This window comes from Populus alba, chromosome 19, assembly GCF_005239225.2.
Source record: "Populus alba chromosome 19, ASM523922v2, whole genome shotgun sequence".
Lineage (NCBI taxonomy): Eukaryota > Viridiplantae > Streptophyta > Magnoliopsida > Malpighiales > Salicaceae > Populus > Populus alba.
This window is the reverse complement of record NC_133302.1, coordinates 8,087,600-8,103,681: the sequence shown is the minus strand read 5'-3', so window position 1 is coordinate 8,103,681 and position 16,082 is coordinate 8,087,600. Positions and strand designations below refer to the sequence as shown.

The 16,082-nt window shown below is 35.6% G+C and overlaps 2 protein-coding genes across 5 annotated transcripts; both read left to right on the top strand.

Moving 5' to 3' along the window:
- Nucleotides 1-4,654: 4,654 nt before the first annotated feature.
- Nucleotides 4,655-7,351, top strand: LOC118046730 (uncharacterized). Of its 3 annotated transcripts, none has more exons than XM_035055730.2 (7): nt 4,655-4,811; nt 5,155-5,441; nt 6,015-6,149; nt 6,245-6,287; nt 6,667-6,723; nt 6,799-6,913; nt 7,031-7,351. In XM_035055730.2, exons 2-7 carry the CDS (start codon nt 5,161-5,163, stop codon nt 7,159-7,161), a joined length of 762 nt encoding a protein of 253 aa, XP_034911621.1. In that variant the 5' UTR covers nt 4,655-4,811; nt 5,155-5,160; the 3' UTR covers nt 7,162-7,351. The 3 variants fall into 3 exon arrangements, with proteins under 3 accessions (XP_034911621.1, XP_034911620.1, XP_034911619.1); XM_035055729.2 differs by having other exon boundaries at nt 6,664-6,723; XM_035055728.2 differs by having other exon boundaries at nt 6,625-6,723.
- Nucleotides 7,352-9,292: 1,941 nt separating this feature from the next.
- LOC118046729 (protein NTM1-like 9) lies at nt 9,293-12,879 on the top strand. Of its 2 annotated transcripts, XM_035055727.2 has the most exons (6): nt 9,296-9,628; nt 10,111-10,403; nt 10,823-11,134; nt 11,224-11,592; nt 11,785-12,255; nt 12,340-12,879. In XM_035055727.2, exons 1-6 carry the CDS (start codon nt 9,460-9,462, stop codon nt 12,643-12,645), a joined length of 1,920 nt encoding a protein of 639 aa, XP_034911618.1. In that variant the 5' UTR covers nt 9,296-9,459; the 3' UTR covers nt 12,646-12,879. The 2 variants fall into 2 exon arrangements, with proteins under 2 accessions (XP_034911617.1, XP_034911618.1); XM_035055726.2 differs by having other exon boundaries at nt 9,293-9,628; nt 11,785-12,879.
- Nucleotides 12,880-16,082: the final 3,203 nt, after the last annotated feature.

The window sequence follows — 16,082 nt, the reverse complement described above, 5'->3', positions numbered from 1 at the left end:
AAGAAGTTGGTATGTTGTGGAAGGAGTTAATTATTTTTTGTTTGGCTTTTCGAGGGAGGGAGGGCAATGAATGTCATGTTTTTTTTTTTTCTATGCTTAACTAATTCTTTTATTTTTTTCCTTCTAAATCTCCTCATAAAATTATACCCTCTGATCTTTCTCCCTCCCTTTTAAATGTGTATATGTAACCACCTATTTATAAGTGAAATTTTCTTTGGCTTAAAGGCAAAGCAAACTAAGATCAACCATTGGATTTTTTAAAAAAATCATAAACATTCATTCACTAATTGTTGTGGGTGCGATGTTAGGTCGTTGGCGAGCTATCATGCCTTTTAAGAGGTATGTTGTTGGGAAAGGAAATGGGTTTGGGTTTGGGTTTGATCATAAGATTATGATTAAAGTTTATGAGTCACCACCTAGTATTACGGTTATTAGAAACCTATAGTCTGCGAGAGTCTAGGTATGAAACTAGTTATGTAAGGAGTATACGCATCACTCCTAGTGCACTCTACCTAAGGTAAGCTGCATTGTTGTTTGATTGTTTTTCTAGGTCGGATTTATATTCAATGGTCTTGTTGCTACTCAAATTTTGATTAATTTTTAGAAAAAAAACCAAAAATAAAAAAAAAACAACGAAAACCCCAAAAAAATGCATTCTTGATATATTTGCATTGTTTTTAGCATTTTCAACGTATAAATTAAAATTTCAAAGGTATTTTGAACGCGTTCAACTTTTAAAGCGTAAATTTTGCAATCACTGATTTTTCTTATTGAGTCGATGTTGATATTTTTTTGTTTTTAAAATAAATTTAAAATACCAAAAAACATTGAGGGACTAGTTTAAAAACCTAGCAATATTTTGACTATAAATACAGTGAAAAATGTCAACATTAGGGGAGGAGAAAATTTTTCGAGGCAAAGAAAAATTAAGGGGAGAAAAAAACCCCCTAAAAACCTAATCTATCCTTGATCTCTGAGAGGGGCCACCGCCTCCCTCGCTAAAAAAATTGAAAAGAAACCCTTGTTTTGGGGGGTTTTGAATTCTTGGCTTATTTTCTAAAACCACGGCAGCCGCCCACTCTTCCCCCCATCTCCCTGATTGCAACTCCCTTTCTCCACATCCACAGTCGACCCCATCATCCTCCATCTTCCCAATGCTTCTCCAAACCGAAGAGCCCTCACGCTCTCCTTCCACCTCTAATAGAGTCCATTCCCCTATCTCCACAGACCCGTTAATCTTCAGTTGCAGCCCCTCACCAAAATCTCTCTCTTTCAACCAAGGCCTCCCAAAACTAGAGCCCCTAACTCGGCCAACCATGCATCAAAACGGGGGGAAAAAAGAAGAAGCTCAAACCCTATCATCAAAAAAAGACAGTTTACTTAGGTTCTGGTTAAAGAAAATCACTAGATGGGATTTCAGGTTAACCCAACCAAAGATAGAGTTTGGAAGATAGCCTGATCGGGATCTCAGAATAGCCCGATTGTGCATGATATTGATCATTAATTTTTGATTGAAGGGGATTAATGTAAAGATAAAGTTTCAGATCAACCAAGCTTTGAGAAGATCAATTTTAGAAGTTTAGTTTTGTTTATCTTTACAAAACTTATTACGCAAAGTCTTTACTCTGTAAGTATTGTAAAGAAAAGGCATCTATTGTAACCCATTTTTGAGTCCCTGCACAAAAAAAAAAAGAAAAAATATATATATCAAAAAAATAATTGAAGTGAAAAGAGGATGCCAAAGCACCTAGAAAATGGTCAAAAATTGATTGAGGAGGTTAACAAATACAAGGATTGGAATTTGACAATATATTGTTGATTGGTGAGAGCCTTGTTGATGAAAAAAATTCAATTTGAGGAAGAAAAGTCCAAAATTAGATGTTTATGGACTCAATTAAGTTTTATTAAAGGTTTAATTGAATTTATAGAGGGTTTGATTGCACGAAAAATTTATTTTTAAGTTAATTTGGGCTTTAATTGGAAGAAATTAACGTTATGGGGTCAAATTATAATTTTTTAGAGTTGATTTGGTCACATCAGGGATTTAATGGCATAAATATTGAAGTTTAATGGCCAATTAGGGACTTAATTGAAAAAATCCAAAACCAATGACCAAAATAAAAAAGCACACAAATTGAAGGGTTGATTTGGAATTTGACGCATTTTGGCGCCAATTTTAGTTTAGATGAAACGGCGCATTTTGGTCAAAACGGCGTTATTTTGTGCATTTCACTAAAAAAAAAAGGAAAGGAAAAAAGCAAATGGTGCCTTTTTGAATGGCACCATAAGTCATCTTCTTTCCTTGGACGCGCAGATGATAGGGGAAGAAAATTTTGTTCCCCTGCATTGTCCACTATCTCTCTCCTCCTCTCTTCATTTGCAAAAATCCTGACACAGTCCACACCCCTCACTTGGCACCATGATGAAGACTGAGCAGGAAAGCCATACCCTGCGGGCGGTTAAGGCTACTACATAAAGAAGCCTCAGCCACCCCACCCTTTCTCTAGGATTGGTAGGGTACCTGCTCCCTCCTCCTGCCTATAAATACAAGGGACAAGAGCAGCATAGAAGAGGGGAAAATTTTAGAGAGATGGGGTAAATAAAAAAAAAAACAAAAACACATGGTGAGAAAGAAAAGAAAAAAAACAAACGAAGTGTGGAGAGAAGAGAGAACTCAAAATAGAGGGGAACGACAGAAAGAGGAGGAAGATTTGTGTGAAAGAAGGGGAGAACAGAAGAGAGAGAAGGGAAAATTTAGTTTGAGGAAGAAAAGTCCAAAATGAAATATTTATGGACTCGATTAAATTTTATTGAAGGTTTAATTGAATTTATAGAGGGTTTGATTGGAAGAAAAATGAATTTTTAAGTCAATTTGGGCTTTAATTGAAAGAAATTAAAGTTATGGAGTCAAATTATAATTTTTGAGAGTTGATTTGGTCAAATCAAAGATTTAATTGCATCAATATTGAAGTTTAATGGCTAATTAGGGATTTAATTAAAAAAATCCAAAACCAGGACCAAAATAAAAAAGCGCGCAAATTGAAGGGCTGATTTGGAATGTGACGCGTTTTGGAGCCAGTTTCGGTTTAATGAAAAGGCGCATTTTGGTCAAAACGGGGTTGTTTCATGCATTTCACTAAAGAAAAAGAAGAAAAAGAAGAAGCAAACAGTGTTGTTTTGAACGGCATTATAAGTCGTCTTCTTCCTTTGGACACGTAAAGGTTAGGGGAAGAAAAAGATTTTGTTCCCTTGTGTTTACCACTAGCTCTCTCTTCCTCTCCCCACTTGCACAAATCCTGACATAGCCCATGCCCCTCAACTGTCACCATGATGAAGATTGAACAGGGAAGCCACACCCTGCGGGCGGCTCAGGCGATTACACAGAGACGCCTCAGCCACCCCACCCTGTCTCTAGGATTGGCAGAGTAGCTGCTCTTTCCTCCTAACTATAAATATGGGGGATGAGAGCAGCACAGAAGAGGGGCAGATTTTGGAGAGATAGGGTGAAGAAAAAAAGAACGAAAACACAGGGTGATAAAGAAAAGAAAAAAACAAAAAAAGTGTGGAGAGAATAGAGAACTCGAAACAGAGGGGGATGAGAGAAAGGGAGGAAGATTTGTCTGAGAGAGGGGGAGAACAGAAGAGAGAGAAGGGAGAAACTGAAAAAAAAAAAAAGAGAAAGAAGCAAAGGAATTAAAACAAGGGAGAATAGAGACATGAAGGAGAAAGAAAAAGACACAAAACAGAATCAAACCAAGGATGAGCAGAAGCAAAGACAAGGAAAAAACAAAAAAACCAAGGAAGAAGAAATAGAGGAAGAACGCCCTTCTTCACCGCAGTAGCCACCTCAATCTGCGACAATAACATCGCCGTCTGGAATCACCATCCACTACTAGCACACCACCAGCCAGTTAGTGCCACCGTTTGCAGCTGTGTTCTGCTGCCTCCACCACCATAAGTCATCGTCAACCCATCAACCACGCTCCCTCATTTCAAGTAATCTTCTACCCTTCTCTATCCCCTCCTCATTTTGCATGTAGAACGTGAGTAATTCACATTTTGCAGCAAAAGATGAAAGATAATGAGCTAGTTTACTGTGTTGTGTACACTAACTAGCTAATTATAATTAACTGGTTACTGTGCTCAACACAGTAACTAGCTATTTGTCCCCTTGGGCTAGACAGTCTAGCACACATAGCTGGGCTAAGTCCAGCCATGTAGAAAGTAGGTTCTTTGTTTTTTGGGTCGGCTCTGGCCCGATTTCATTTTAGGCTGATCTCGACCTAGTTTCCTTTTGGGTTGGGTTTGGCTCATCCCAACAAAAAAAAAAAATTCAAAAAAATATTTTTGAAAGTTTGTGATTTTCTTGCATATTTTTCTACTGAATTTTTCTTAATATGAGTTTGTATTTTTATACCGTAAAAATATAAATCCGGTATTAAAATACCCGATTTTCATCAAAGCATTAAAAAAAATATTTTTGTTTCATGCATATGGCTAGGTCTCCCAAAAAAAAAATCATATCATATTTTCATACAATAAAAATTTTTAAAAATAAAAATATTTTAATATGCATTTTAGCTATTAAATAATTTAATTATTATTGTTGTTATTATTATTACTATAAAATTATTTATAAACTATGTGCAAGAGAGAGAATAAAAAAAAAAAAATCTGAACCCACTCGTGGGGTCATGTCACCATTTCTCTTCTACTTTCCATTTCCTTGTTGTGAAGCAGTGAAGGTTTAGTCTTAACAACAAAATAGAGATTACTTTTGTTTTTGTCCTTTAAGCGAAGGCATTTTCCAGGTAAAGGGTTTCCATTTTGTTTCTGTTTTTTTTCCTCTCTAAAATGGAAAGCCATTGCCTATTCAAGTTGCTTTGCCTTTACTTTTGCTGTTTTTCTATTGTAATCCCATCTGGGTTTTAGCTGTTTGACGGAATTTCTTAATTGGGTTATCACTGTGTTGCCTGTCTTTTCTATATTTGATATATATTTGGACAAAAGAATGAATATTTTTGTTTGATTCTACTTGGGGTGCAAGGATGATGCCTAAAAAGATAAACCCTTTTAATCTTTTTAAGAGTTAAGTGGTTTCTAGGGTTTATTTTAGTTACTGAAGTTTTGTTGAATGTTTTTTTTTTTTAATAGAATCAGATGCAGAATGACGTGTCTGATAGAGACAGCACCACCAGAGCTGGTGCTGGTGATTTAGCCCTTACTGAGGTTGACCTGGAGAAGCAGGATAACAGTAAGGCTTTGCCGCAAGAAGGCGGTAATGAGTTCTTGTCAGGGAATTCTGGTTTTCCACCAGTGATTGCCATTGCGTTTTCTAATGGTGAGTCTACTGTGGCTGCCAGCAAGGAAGAGTTGCCTGGTGTAGATTCTCCCAGAAAAGGGTCCTTGTCAAGGATTTCAAGTCTGCACGAACAATGCAGGTTGGTACTTATACTTCTTAGTTCTTGCTCTAGTTATAATTTTGTTGGAATCCATCATGTATTGTGTATTTTTCCCATTTTGATCTTGCTTGATTTGATTGGATTATGACATTAATTGACTATGAAAATCATGAGTCTGTTCCATGTCATAAACTTGTGAATTTTCTCCTTTGAAGTTGAAAGTTCCAGTGTGCTTTTATATGCACTTGATTTTTGGAACTCCTAGTGATCCCCTGGTATTCGTTTAGCGTTGTACAACATTAGATACTGAAATCTAAATCTTTATTGGCGTATTGGGACTTAATTTGCTGTTTTCCTTAACACCACATTTCAGGGATTGACAAAGTAGCATCATCCAGCTTGTGTTTGTAGTTCAGCGAACCAGAAGTATCATTTGTCTTATAATCTCATCCATCATCATGGTTTCGTATTCTAGAAGGGAAAATTGTTATATAATTTAATTGCTAAGATTAAAAAGAGAACCAGAACCATTATAGAGAAAAGAACTAAGATGAAGAGAGACATGGAACTCATCACATAAGCAATAATTAAGATTAATTCATTATTCTTCAGAGTTTGCCAGCAGGAGAAGGAAGAAGTTCTCATAGATCTTGGATGCAAATGTAAAGGTGGTCTTGCAAAAGCCCACCGCACATGTATAGATACCTGGTTTAGCAGAAGAGGATCCAACAAATGTGAGATATGCCAGTAAGTCAGTCCTTCACCATGTCTGTTTATGCTATGAAGTTTGGCACAGAGAGGTTGCTGAATTAACTTTATATAATTTAAACCTTTTATTTCAGGGCCGTAGCTGTAAATGTGTCACCTCCAGAATCCCAGCCAAGTGTAGGTATTCTATTTCTGAGAGCAAAGTTACAATGTATGCTTAAGATAGCAGTTTTCATTTTTATCTGGTCTAAATTATACATGCATTGGATTTGGAATGTGCTGCAAGCTCATACATCTTTTTTGGGGCCTGTCTAAGATAGTTTATCATGTCAGCTTCTAAAATCACAATGACACTGCTGGAAATGTGGGGTATGTTTTTCCAAAATACCAAAAGGCCAAGTGGCATGCTTTAAAAACCTGGATAAGGGTTTACAATATCTGGAAGCACTATTTATAGACTGTTGGTTTGGCAGCACAGATTGATGACAAGAACTTTTTATGATAAACCATGCAGTGCTTAATGTTGCTATTCTGTTTCTGTGATTTCATGAAGCAGACAAACTACTGGGTTTGGAGAATCGACCCTAACTTTAGACCACGAGATCACAATAGGGTAAGGGAATTGAGAGTATTTTTTTGGATATCGTATTCAGTGTGATGACTTTGAATGAATTCATCTTCAAAACAGGGTTGTTTTAGTCCACTTTGGGTGGCATTCTCAATTCTTACTGGTGGCCTCTTGTTGGATGTGCTGATATCCATCACCCTTGGTGTCTCTGCCTTACCTGTTAACATAATAATCGGTAAGCACGTCTATACTAGTTTTCAACAGTTAACTGACTTGTCCATATGCAAATAGTAGTTTTACGAAATGAAGAACAATATGCATGCTGATGTCAAAACTATGACACATTACACAGGGGTCATTGTTGTGCTCGGACTTGGAACCGCGCTTCGGCTAGCCCTGGACTTCTGCATTAAGTGGAGTTTTAGGAGACCAGTGCAGAGGGCAGATGCCAATGTGAATCACGGGTACCATCCAGCTTTGTAGGTAGGTAAACATGTATAGAATGAAGATAGAACTCACAAGAGAAGTCTTAATTTGTTGGGGCAGTAGCACACAAATTATTCACCTCATATATAGTATGTCATGTTATGTTTGGCGATGGTTGTTGATTATTACTCAAGTGTGCTCGCGTATGACAATACACCATTAAGTTTTGCGAAACTTCATTTCCCTACAGTTGTTGCCTTGAAATTTTATTCAACTTTATTTCCCCTTCAAAGCATGAAAAAAAATGAGTTACATTGGTGGAGAAATGATGTGGAGGGATGATCACAGAGATAATTGTCATCGGCCTTGGCCCAACGGGCTCTGTTCAATCAAGATTTGAAGTTTAGCAAAACGACGAGGCTTCCTCAAATCTTGATGATTTCTTTCAAAGACTATTATTATCAGGTTCTCTTTTCCAAAAGTTCTGGTGTGCTGCTGGACTGGAAAGGAATCAGCTCCATGTGTGGGGTCCAATTATGTACCCTCAGCCCTCACAATTCAAAAGACTGTTGGCTCTTTAGTGGGGTCGGGGTCTCATGCTGGCTCACTTTATGTGAGGACACCGGCTAATGAGAGCGGTATCATAGGCATGTGCCTGCTAAGAGGGCTACACGTAGGTTTTGACAACTATAATACCATATATGGGTTATATAATTAATGCAGAAAATCTACAATTAATAGAAAGACGACTCTAAGAAGTAATCGCATGTGAATCAATCTATTAGAACTTAGAAAAAGTGAAGAAAAAAAGGTAAAAAGTGAAAATATTCCTTGGAAGATAAGGTTAAGGGAAAGAGACAATTGAGCCAATTTGAAGATTAGTTTATAAAATGTTTTTTTTTAAAATTGTATTAAAATAATAATATTTTTTTTTTTTAAAATAGTTTTAATATGAAACAATTAAAAATATAAAAAGATTAGTCTAAAACTGAAAAATAATTTTTTTTTAAATATAGGTGAACAGTAAATGTGTACTTGAGAGCCAGCATCTGCATCTGGAGACAGGAAGGTTCGTAGTCCATTCACCAATCCACTAGTATATTGTTGTGTTTTGTTTTTAGAGAAAAGAATATATATAGGTCCCCAATATGGTTATGATTTCAAACCAATCCTCAAACTTACTAAATCTTGTAGTTTTAACACTTGGATGCCTATTACCTAATAATCCAATCTCCTCTAGTTAATTCCTCTTGGTTTAATAAAAAAACTAGCAATTTTTCAGGGATAGTTGTTAAAAAATTTATGGTATTCAGGAAGTAACTAATAATATATTATTAATTATTTTTTTGAAAAAAAAAACAGATATAGAGATTAGAGAACATAGAATCTATGACTAAAAAAACAATGATAAGAATATACTCGTGTAGAATTTATCTCCCACTTGTATCTTTCTTTTTTTTTTAGAAAAGTGAGTGTTTTATATTTATTTAAAAGCACTTGTAAAATTATTTTTTGCTAAATAATCGTTGATAATATATGCTTTTTTTTTTAGATATACTTTATAAATAAGTATCATCTACTCATGTTTTAGATGATATTTTTATATTGGCATCTTGATTGCATCTTTTTTTGTAGGTAGATTTTGCAAACAAATTTGGGAATTTAATCCATTTTATTCATAACTTAAATGATCCATCATTCTTAGCATTTATAAATTCTGTAGTTGATACTTGGTATCTAGATATTTTCATTATTTATTGAAATAGTCTAATATCAAACTCATTTTTATCTTCATCTTTGTGATTGTTCATTGCTAATATATATGTGTGTGTGGGGGGGGGGGGCGGGGCGGGCACGCGCGCGCGCTAAAATTTAATGGTTCAAATGTATATTTATTTACTCTATTTTAATGAATTAGATAGATATTTTTTCATTTCTTTAATGAAATAATTTTTTCTAGTATGATTATAAAATGATGCAATTAAAATAAATTTTACTTTAAGACGTGACTTGAATACATATCGAAAGATGAGGACTGAATCGTACTTGTCTTCACGCCAACAACATCGTACACATAAAATTCTTCTTCAGACCTGACATTGGACACTTGCTGTTTTGTCATGAAGCCATTGGCCAGTAGTACAAACTAAAGAGGTTGAATAAAAGAAGAACACGTGTGTTAAAGACTGATCATTTTAGTTGATCACAGACCCTACCGCCAATAACAACAATAAAATAGCAGGCAAGTACACTGAGAGATTGATAGATTTTGGAGTAACAGATGCAAACACTCAAACTTTGATTGAATTTTTTTCTTTGTTGGGTTTTGGTTAAAGAAAGGAAAACGAAGACAGCATGGTGGCTATGGTGTCTATGGACTCCCTACCTTTAGGGTTTAGATTCAGGCCAACTGATGAAGAACTGATAAGACACTACTTGAGACTCAAAATCAACGGTCGTGATTCTGAAGTCGAAGTCATCCCTGAAATTGATGTTTGTAAATGGGAGCCTTGGGATTTGCCTGGTAAAAAAAGAGAAAAAGAAAAATCCGTTCTTTTTTTTTTATTATTTATTTGTTTTTTAGGTGGGTTTTCTTTGATTTTAAAGGTTGAATCTTTGATATTTTTTTGATTGGTTGTTTAATTTATTTATTCCCTATGAATAAATTCCACTTTTTGCTTATCTGGGTAATTCCTTCATCACTAAGATTCCTTGAATTTACTAGTAAAAAATATTGATTTCTTAGAATCAGGGTATTTTAGTATCGTTTCTATAATTAAGTGCACTTAGTGTATAATTCTGATATTTTTAGCTAAATTTGGAGTCATTAGGAATGTGGGGTTTTTCTTAGGGTTACAAGTAGATTCCCTTGAACTTGCTATAAAGATTATCATAATGTTTTGGAAATTGGGTATTTTAGTATCCTTCCTATAATTCACTGCTGTATAGTTTACAATTCTGCTATTTTTAGCTAAACGAGAAGTGAATTTGAATGTTGGGTTGTAGGTCTATCTGTGATAAAGACTGATGATCCAGAGTGGTTCTTCTTCTGCCCACGAGATAGGAAGTATCCTAATGGTCATCGTGCAAATAGAGCAACAGATGCTGGATATTGGAAGGCTACGGGGAAGGATCGAACAATAAAGTCTCGGAAATCGGCTGGTAATACCACCTTGATTGGTATGAAGAAAACATTGGTTTTCTACCGTGGTCGTGCTCCAAAGGGAGAGCGTACGAACTGGATCATGCATGAGTATCGTCCCACTGAAAAGGATCTTGATGGTACCGGCCCTGGCCAGGTTGCTAGCGTTCTTGATCTCGTTCTTGTTATTAATTTGTTCATTTTGACATGCTATACTTGGTTGAAATGCTCAGTTTTGATTTCATTCGTTGGAAAAACTGAGGAAATTTTGTCTACATGCTGTGTAATTACTTTTTTGTGTTATGCTTTTTCCTATTAACCATGCATTCAATGTTAATTTATTTTGATGTGCGTATGAACATAATGCCGGCAGCTAAACTGAAGGAATTCAGTTTTAGTAGTAAGTGATGTACATGGAATCTATGTTTTTTTTTTCACTGTTGATTTTTGAAGTTACCAAATTTCATTTTGTGTTGTATCTGTACAGTGATGCTATTGTTGAAATGAATACCGATGATTCTCATTGATGCTGTTTATATCTTCAACTCACTTAGTTCCTCTTTTCACCTGGATCAGGTTGCATTTGTCCTTTTTCGCTTATTCAGAAAGTCAGAAGAGAGAACCAATGGTGTAAAGTATGATGAGATAGAGCAGATTGGATACTCTCCTACAGCTGCTAAGTCCTCTCCTGATAATGCATCATCAGATCTAGTTCAAGAAACAGCTACATCTGACATGCATTCAGGGAAGCAGTCAGAAGATATAAAGATATGGTTGCCTGAGTCTGACAACGTGACTACTAATTCTGTGGTGCCTGTTGATAGCTGCAGTAATAGACATGCAACTTCAGATATTGAAGATCAAGTGCCAGAAGCAACAGCTGTGGAGGTGAGTACTGGATTCTGTATTTTGGCCTCTTGTACTCCACTCAAGATAAACATTATGAGAAAGTTGATTTTCTTAAGTTTGTTTTTCAGGCATGTCTGCTGCTGGATGAAAGTTCTATTATACACGAGCCTGTATCTGGTGAACTTGATCATGAAGTTTTCTCCCCAGTGCGATCACATATTCCGGCAGACCTGGGATGCTACATAGATTCACCTTATGCCAGTGACTTTGGCAACGATCAAAATGAATTTCCTTTTCAGGATGTCTCCATTGAACAGGATGTATCCATCACAGAATTGTTAGATGGCTTCTTCAATAACCATGACGAGTGTTCTGGTGAAGAAACGAGTAAGAACAACTTGGGTGTTGGAAGTGAGACTCAGTTGTGTGGTCAGATACCACCAGGAAACTTTTATGCTCCGGACAATGGTATATACAGTTTCATGAACAATTTACAGGTAAAACTATGGTCTTTTGGTAGCTTTCAAATCACCATGTTGTTGAATCTATCTTAGCTGTCATAGCTCTTAACTGGTAAATCTTGTATTTTCTTATATTGCTGTTTGAGCAATTTGATATAGTTGATTTATTCTTATTTGAAAATAACCTCTGAAGCTCTAAAATCCTGTTGTAATTTTGATGTACACCAGCATGTTTCACTCATGAGAGTCCCAGCGTGGCCTAGTGATCAATTTTGTAGCAATGAGCTATTTCAAATGCAGCCTGCTCTCGGAACTTTGAGAGCACCCACTCCTGTTTTTTATGGAGAACTTGGAAGGGGAAATATTAATCATTTCGGCAATAATTTTGTTGGACAAGATGCTCCATCTGCCAAATCTGCAATCTCATCCTTTGGTGTGTTTAATAGTATGGAAGAAGCTACCAGTCAGATGACTTCTGTAGACAATGGCAGTGGTGTTAGCGGAACTGGAATCAAGATTAGGACCCGCCAGCCTCGAGTCCGACCACAGTCAGACATCTTCATTGCCCAGGGCAGTGGCCCAAGAAGACTCCTTCTGCAGGTGCAAACGAAGCTTTTGTCCGAGTCACTTGGATATTGCAAGGTTAAAGATGCAGGCTACATTGAAGATGAAGATGAGGTGCAATCAGCTGTAACAGAGGTAAGTGCTATCGCTCTACGACAATGTGGGGTTTCTGTTGAATGCACCCATCGACAATTGATTTCATACAATTATTTTCTGCAGGCCACTGGAGATGCTGGAAAACAGACCCCTACAGCTGACTATCTGCAGAAAGAAAGCCCACTTCCTAGTTCCAAGACTAGCAGGGAAATTGCTGAAGAATCTTCTTCAGATTTGAGGTTAGGGGCGAAAAAGGAAGGTGAATCCGAGAGCAGCCAGATAGCATCATCAGCATTTCCACCTGCACCTCCAGTTTATATCAGCATTTTCCTCCTCTTAATCGCAATCGTAGCATTTTCCGGAATATGGAGATCCCTTATGACCGTGAAGTTGCTCTGGATACAGGATGGTGCAAGTGATAATTTGTAGTGCATGTTTTCTTCCACGAGGAGCAGAATAGCACTTAAGAAATGACCTGTTGGTGGTGTAAATTGTGTAAGTTTTTTAGTACAGTAAGTAGCTCTGATTGTAGATGATGCCTTTGTTGTATGCATCTAGCAGCTTCTCATTCTAGTTGGTTTCTTTGCATTCGTGCATGTCTTTCAAATACAGTACAGGAGCTTCAAATGAAATGGCACAATGCTCATTCCAAGTTTTCACAAAGATTTGGATAATTTCATCTTTCTTTGGATTAGATCAAAGATAAATCATCCATATACCGGCTGTGAGAAGGTATTGTGTGTTCCTTGGTGGTTTTAGTGTTAAAGAATTAAGGGCGGTTCTGTAGTTTTGCTGCAGCATTGGAATCTCACCATCAAAATGGTGGGCTAATGCGGCAGAAAGCCAGAAACAAAGGGCTAACAGTACAAGCATTATGACAATGTGATCAAACCGAAGTGAAACTGGCTGTTTTGGAAATATTTTAGTAAAGACAATATCTATGATAATATTAAAAAAAGATTAGTATGTTAGCAACATAGTCTGTCCTGACCTGACCTAACATATTAACATGATGACTCGAAACGAGGTCAAGTTTTATTTTAAACCGGATGTTCTTACAAAAACAACAATGTCTTAGTTTTTTAAAAAACTGAAATTATGTTTGAAAAAACCACGTGAATGTTTTATAAAAAGCACACACATATAATTCTTACAGAGTTTCATCTCTTCAAGTAAAAGTTTCACAAAGCTCATCTCTCTAGACAACACTGATACCAAAGCTTAAGGAGCATTTAAGCCTAGACAATATTTCTTCTTCTCATCACCTAGATAAACACTATACTGAATTAAGTTTCATAGTATTTTTCTTGCAGATGTCACCGTTTCACCAAGTCTTTCAGGTCTAGTTTTATCAACCCAAGAAAAGCCCTTTAATTTTTCTATTGAGGATTTTTCTACCCTCATCAATTGGTGTCGTCTATGAGAATTCTATTCCTATTTCTCAAAACCTCTTTCCATGGTTGACGAAAACCCGATGCAACAACAACTATGCTAGCAACTATGTTTATGACTATGCCAACAAAATGCCAGTGGCTATGCCCCACATAGATGAGGCTGGAAAAATCTCCAGTAGAAAGACTGAGAGCGCTTTCCAAGGGATGATAAAAACTAGACCTGAAGTACTTTGTGGGCCCGACGAAACCTGCAAGAAAAACACTCTGAAACTTAAGTCAGTATATTGTTTGTTCAGGTGACAGAGAGAGTAAATATTCTCAAGGCTTAAATATTCCTTAAACCTTGTTTAAGTTTTATATCAGACTTTTGTTTTCTTAGACTTATGTTGTCTAAAGAGATAGACTCCAGAGAGATGAGCTATGACAAACCTTTCATCTAGAGAGATGATATATAGATTTTTTTAAGATAAATATCTTAAGAAATATCTAAGATATTGAATATAAATATCTAGGATATTTATAGGGATATTTATGGAGGTGTATACATTATATAAAAGATATGTGTAGTTTCTTCATGTATCATCAAAGCCCCCCAAGTGTGTTTGGAATACTTGACCTAGTAAGAGTGGGAGATAAAATACTTACAATGGGTAATGTTATCTTTTATGTATCATCATAGCCCTTCAAGTCTTGATGACACTTTTTGTGTTTACAATCCACCATAAAAGTAGTTTGTGGGTGTAGCCTTGGTGCATAGTCCTGTGCATAGTTGTAGTTGTGGGCATTACCATGGGTATAACTATGTATAGCAGCTGATGTAACCTTTAATGTAGCCACGTGGGGCATATACAAGGCATAGCTGCCGCTGCATTGGGGTTTCATCAGTCATGAAAAAAGCTTTTGAGAAATAGGAATGACCTGGCTTTTTGCTCATTTTCCAAAGATAACACCAATTGATGAGGTTGGAAAAATCCTCAGTATAAAGATTGAGATGCTTTCCATGGGCTGATAAAACTAGATCTAAAGGACTTGGTGGACCTGACAAAACCTGTAAGAATAACACTTCGAAGCTTAAGTCAGTATAGTGTTTGTTTAGAAGATGAGGAGAATAAATATTCTTTAAGCTTAAACTAGATAGCTTGCCTGCGTTTTGCTGCGGGCTGACCTAATTTTTCGGTAGTGTAAAAAAATGATGATTAAGTTTTGTAAATGTATTTTAAAAAAGGAAAAAAAATTAACAGCTCCACATTATATAAAGAGAACAAAAAAAAATATCGACCATTATCCTTCAGGAATCCAAATGGTGAAAGATAAAATAGGAAAAAAATGAATGAACAAAAAATAGTTAAAAAAAAAATCAGCAAACCTGGGTAATTAAATTTGAGAACAATCAAGATTATGGAATATGGATACAATGACGAAATTGAAAACAAATGAACATTTGATAAAGGTTTCAAGAATAAAAATTTAAAACCAAAACATTGAGGGCTAAATTAAAAATTTCTAATTCCACAAATTCACAAAAGAATCCAAAATAAAAATAAAAATTAAGTGAGTGAGTGAGGACCAAATTCATAAAAAGAAAAAAAAATCAAAATCAAAATACACCATTTAATACTCAAAATACTCGACACGACGAGTTGACTCATAACCCAAGGGACTCGGGGCTTAGGCTGACCTGGATCTCAAAAGTAATTGGAATAGAGTAAGAAAAACATTTGATTTCTAAGCTCAAGTTAATCTCTTAAAGTTGTAAACCGTGAAATTTTAAATTTAAGCTCAACTTAAAAGCTCAGTATAAAACAAATTTAATGATGAAGGGTAAGGTAAATTAATTTAATTAAAACAATTCTTGTTAAAAGAGCAAGATCTAATAAAGAGCACAAAAAAATCAACGCAATATAAAATCAATTTAATGTTGAAGGATAAAATGAATTATTTAATATAATTAAAAAAATCATTTTAAAAGCAGTAGATCCTGTAAAGACAAAAAAATAAGGAAACACATGTTACTCTAAAAAAGTCATAAAAGTCCCCTTCAAAGTGGGAACAAATACCAGATGATCACACAAAAGAAAAAAAAACCCGAGCAAACCCAACTTAACTTTAATAACTCGCGATCCGAGATATGAGATAGAGATAACCTCATAAAAAAATCAGAATATATAACAAAGCTCAACGCCCAATAAGTCAATATCAAATGATGAAAATAAAAAAAAGATATATTGTTTAAAAAGAATTTTTTTAAAAAATGAACTTAAACCTGGTTAATTATTAAAACTGGGTGATTGTTGGTGAATTTTGCAAGTGCATGAATCTTAACAAGTAATAAAATGATGAATAGAGTATCGTCACATGAGGATTTGCAAAAATTACTACCAACTACCAAAATCTTTTAAATTGTGATTTATTTGAGGAATCTAATGAGATAGTTTACAAAACAAAAATTAATGATTAAAAGCAAACAACCAA

What these genes read in the sequence shown, in the direction of transcription:
- LOC118046730 (XM_035055728.2), top strand. Translation starts at nt 5,161, where the DNA reads ATGCAGAATGACGTGTCTGATAGAGACAGCACCACCAGAGCTGGTGCT. An exon ending in AGTCTGCACGAACAATGCAG is followed by an intron (nt 5,442 to 6,014) that starts GTTGGTACTTAT and finishes ATTATTCTTCAG; the next exon opens with AGTTTGCCAGCAGGAGAAGG. An exon ending in CTCCAGAATCCCAGCCAAGT is followed by an intron (nt 6,288 to 6,624) that starts GTAGGTATTCTA and finishes TAAACCATGCAG; the next exon opens with TGCTTAATGTTGCTATTCTG.
- LOC118046729 (XM_035055726.2), top strand. Translation starts at nt 9,460, where the DNA reads ATGGTGGCTATGGTGTCTATGGACTCCCTACCTTTAGGGTTTAGATTC. An exon ending in ATGGTACCGGCCCTGGCCAG is followed by an intron (nt 10,404 to 10,822) that starts GTTGCTAGCGTT and finishes CACCTGGATCAG; the next exon opens with GTTGCATTTGTCCTTTTTCG. An exon ending in CAGAAGCAACAGCTGTGGAG is followed by an intron (nt 11,135 to 11,223) that starts GTGAGTACTGGA and finishes TTTGTTTTTCAG; the next exon opens with GCATGTCTGCTGCTGGATGA.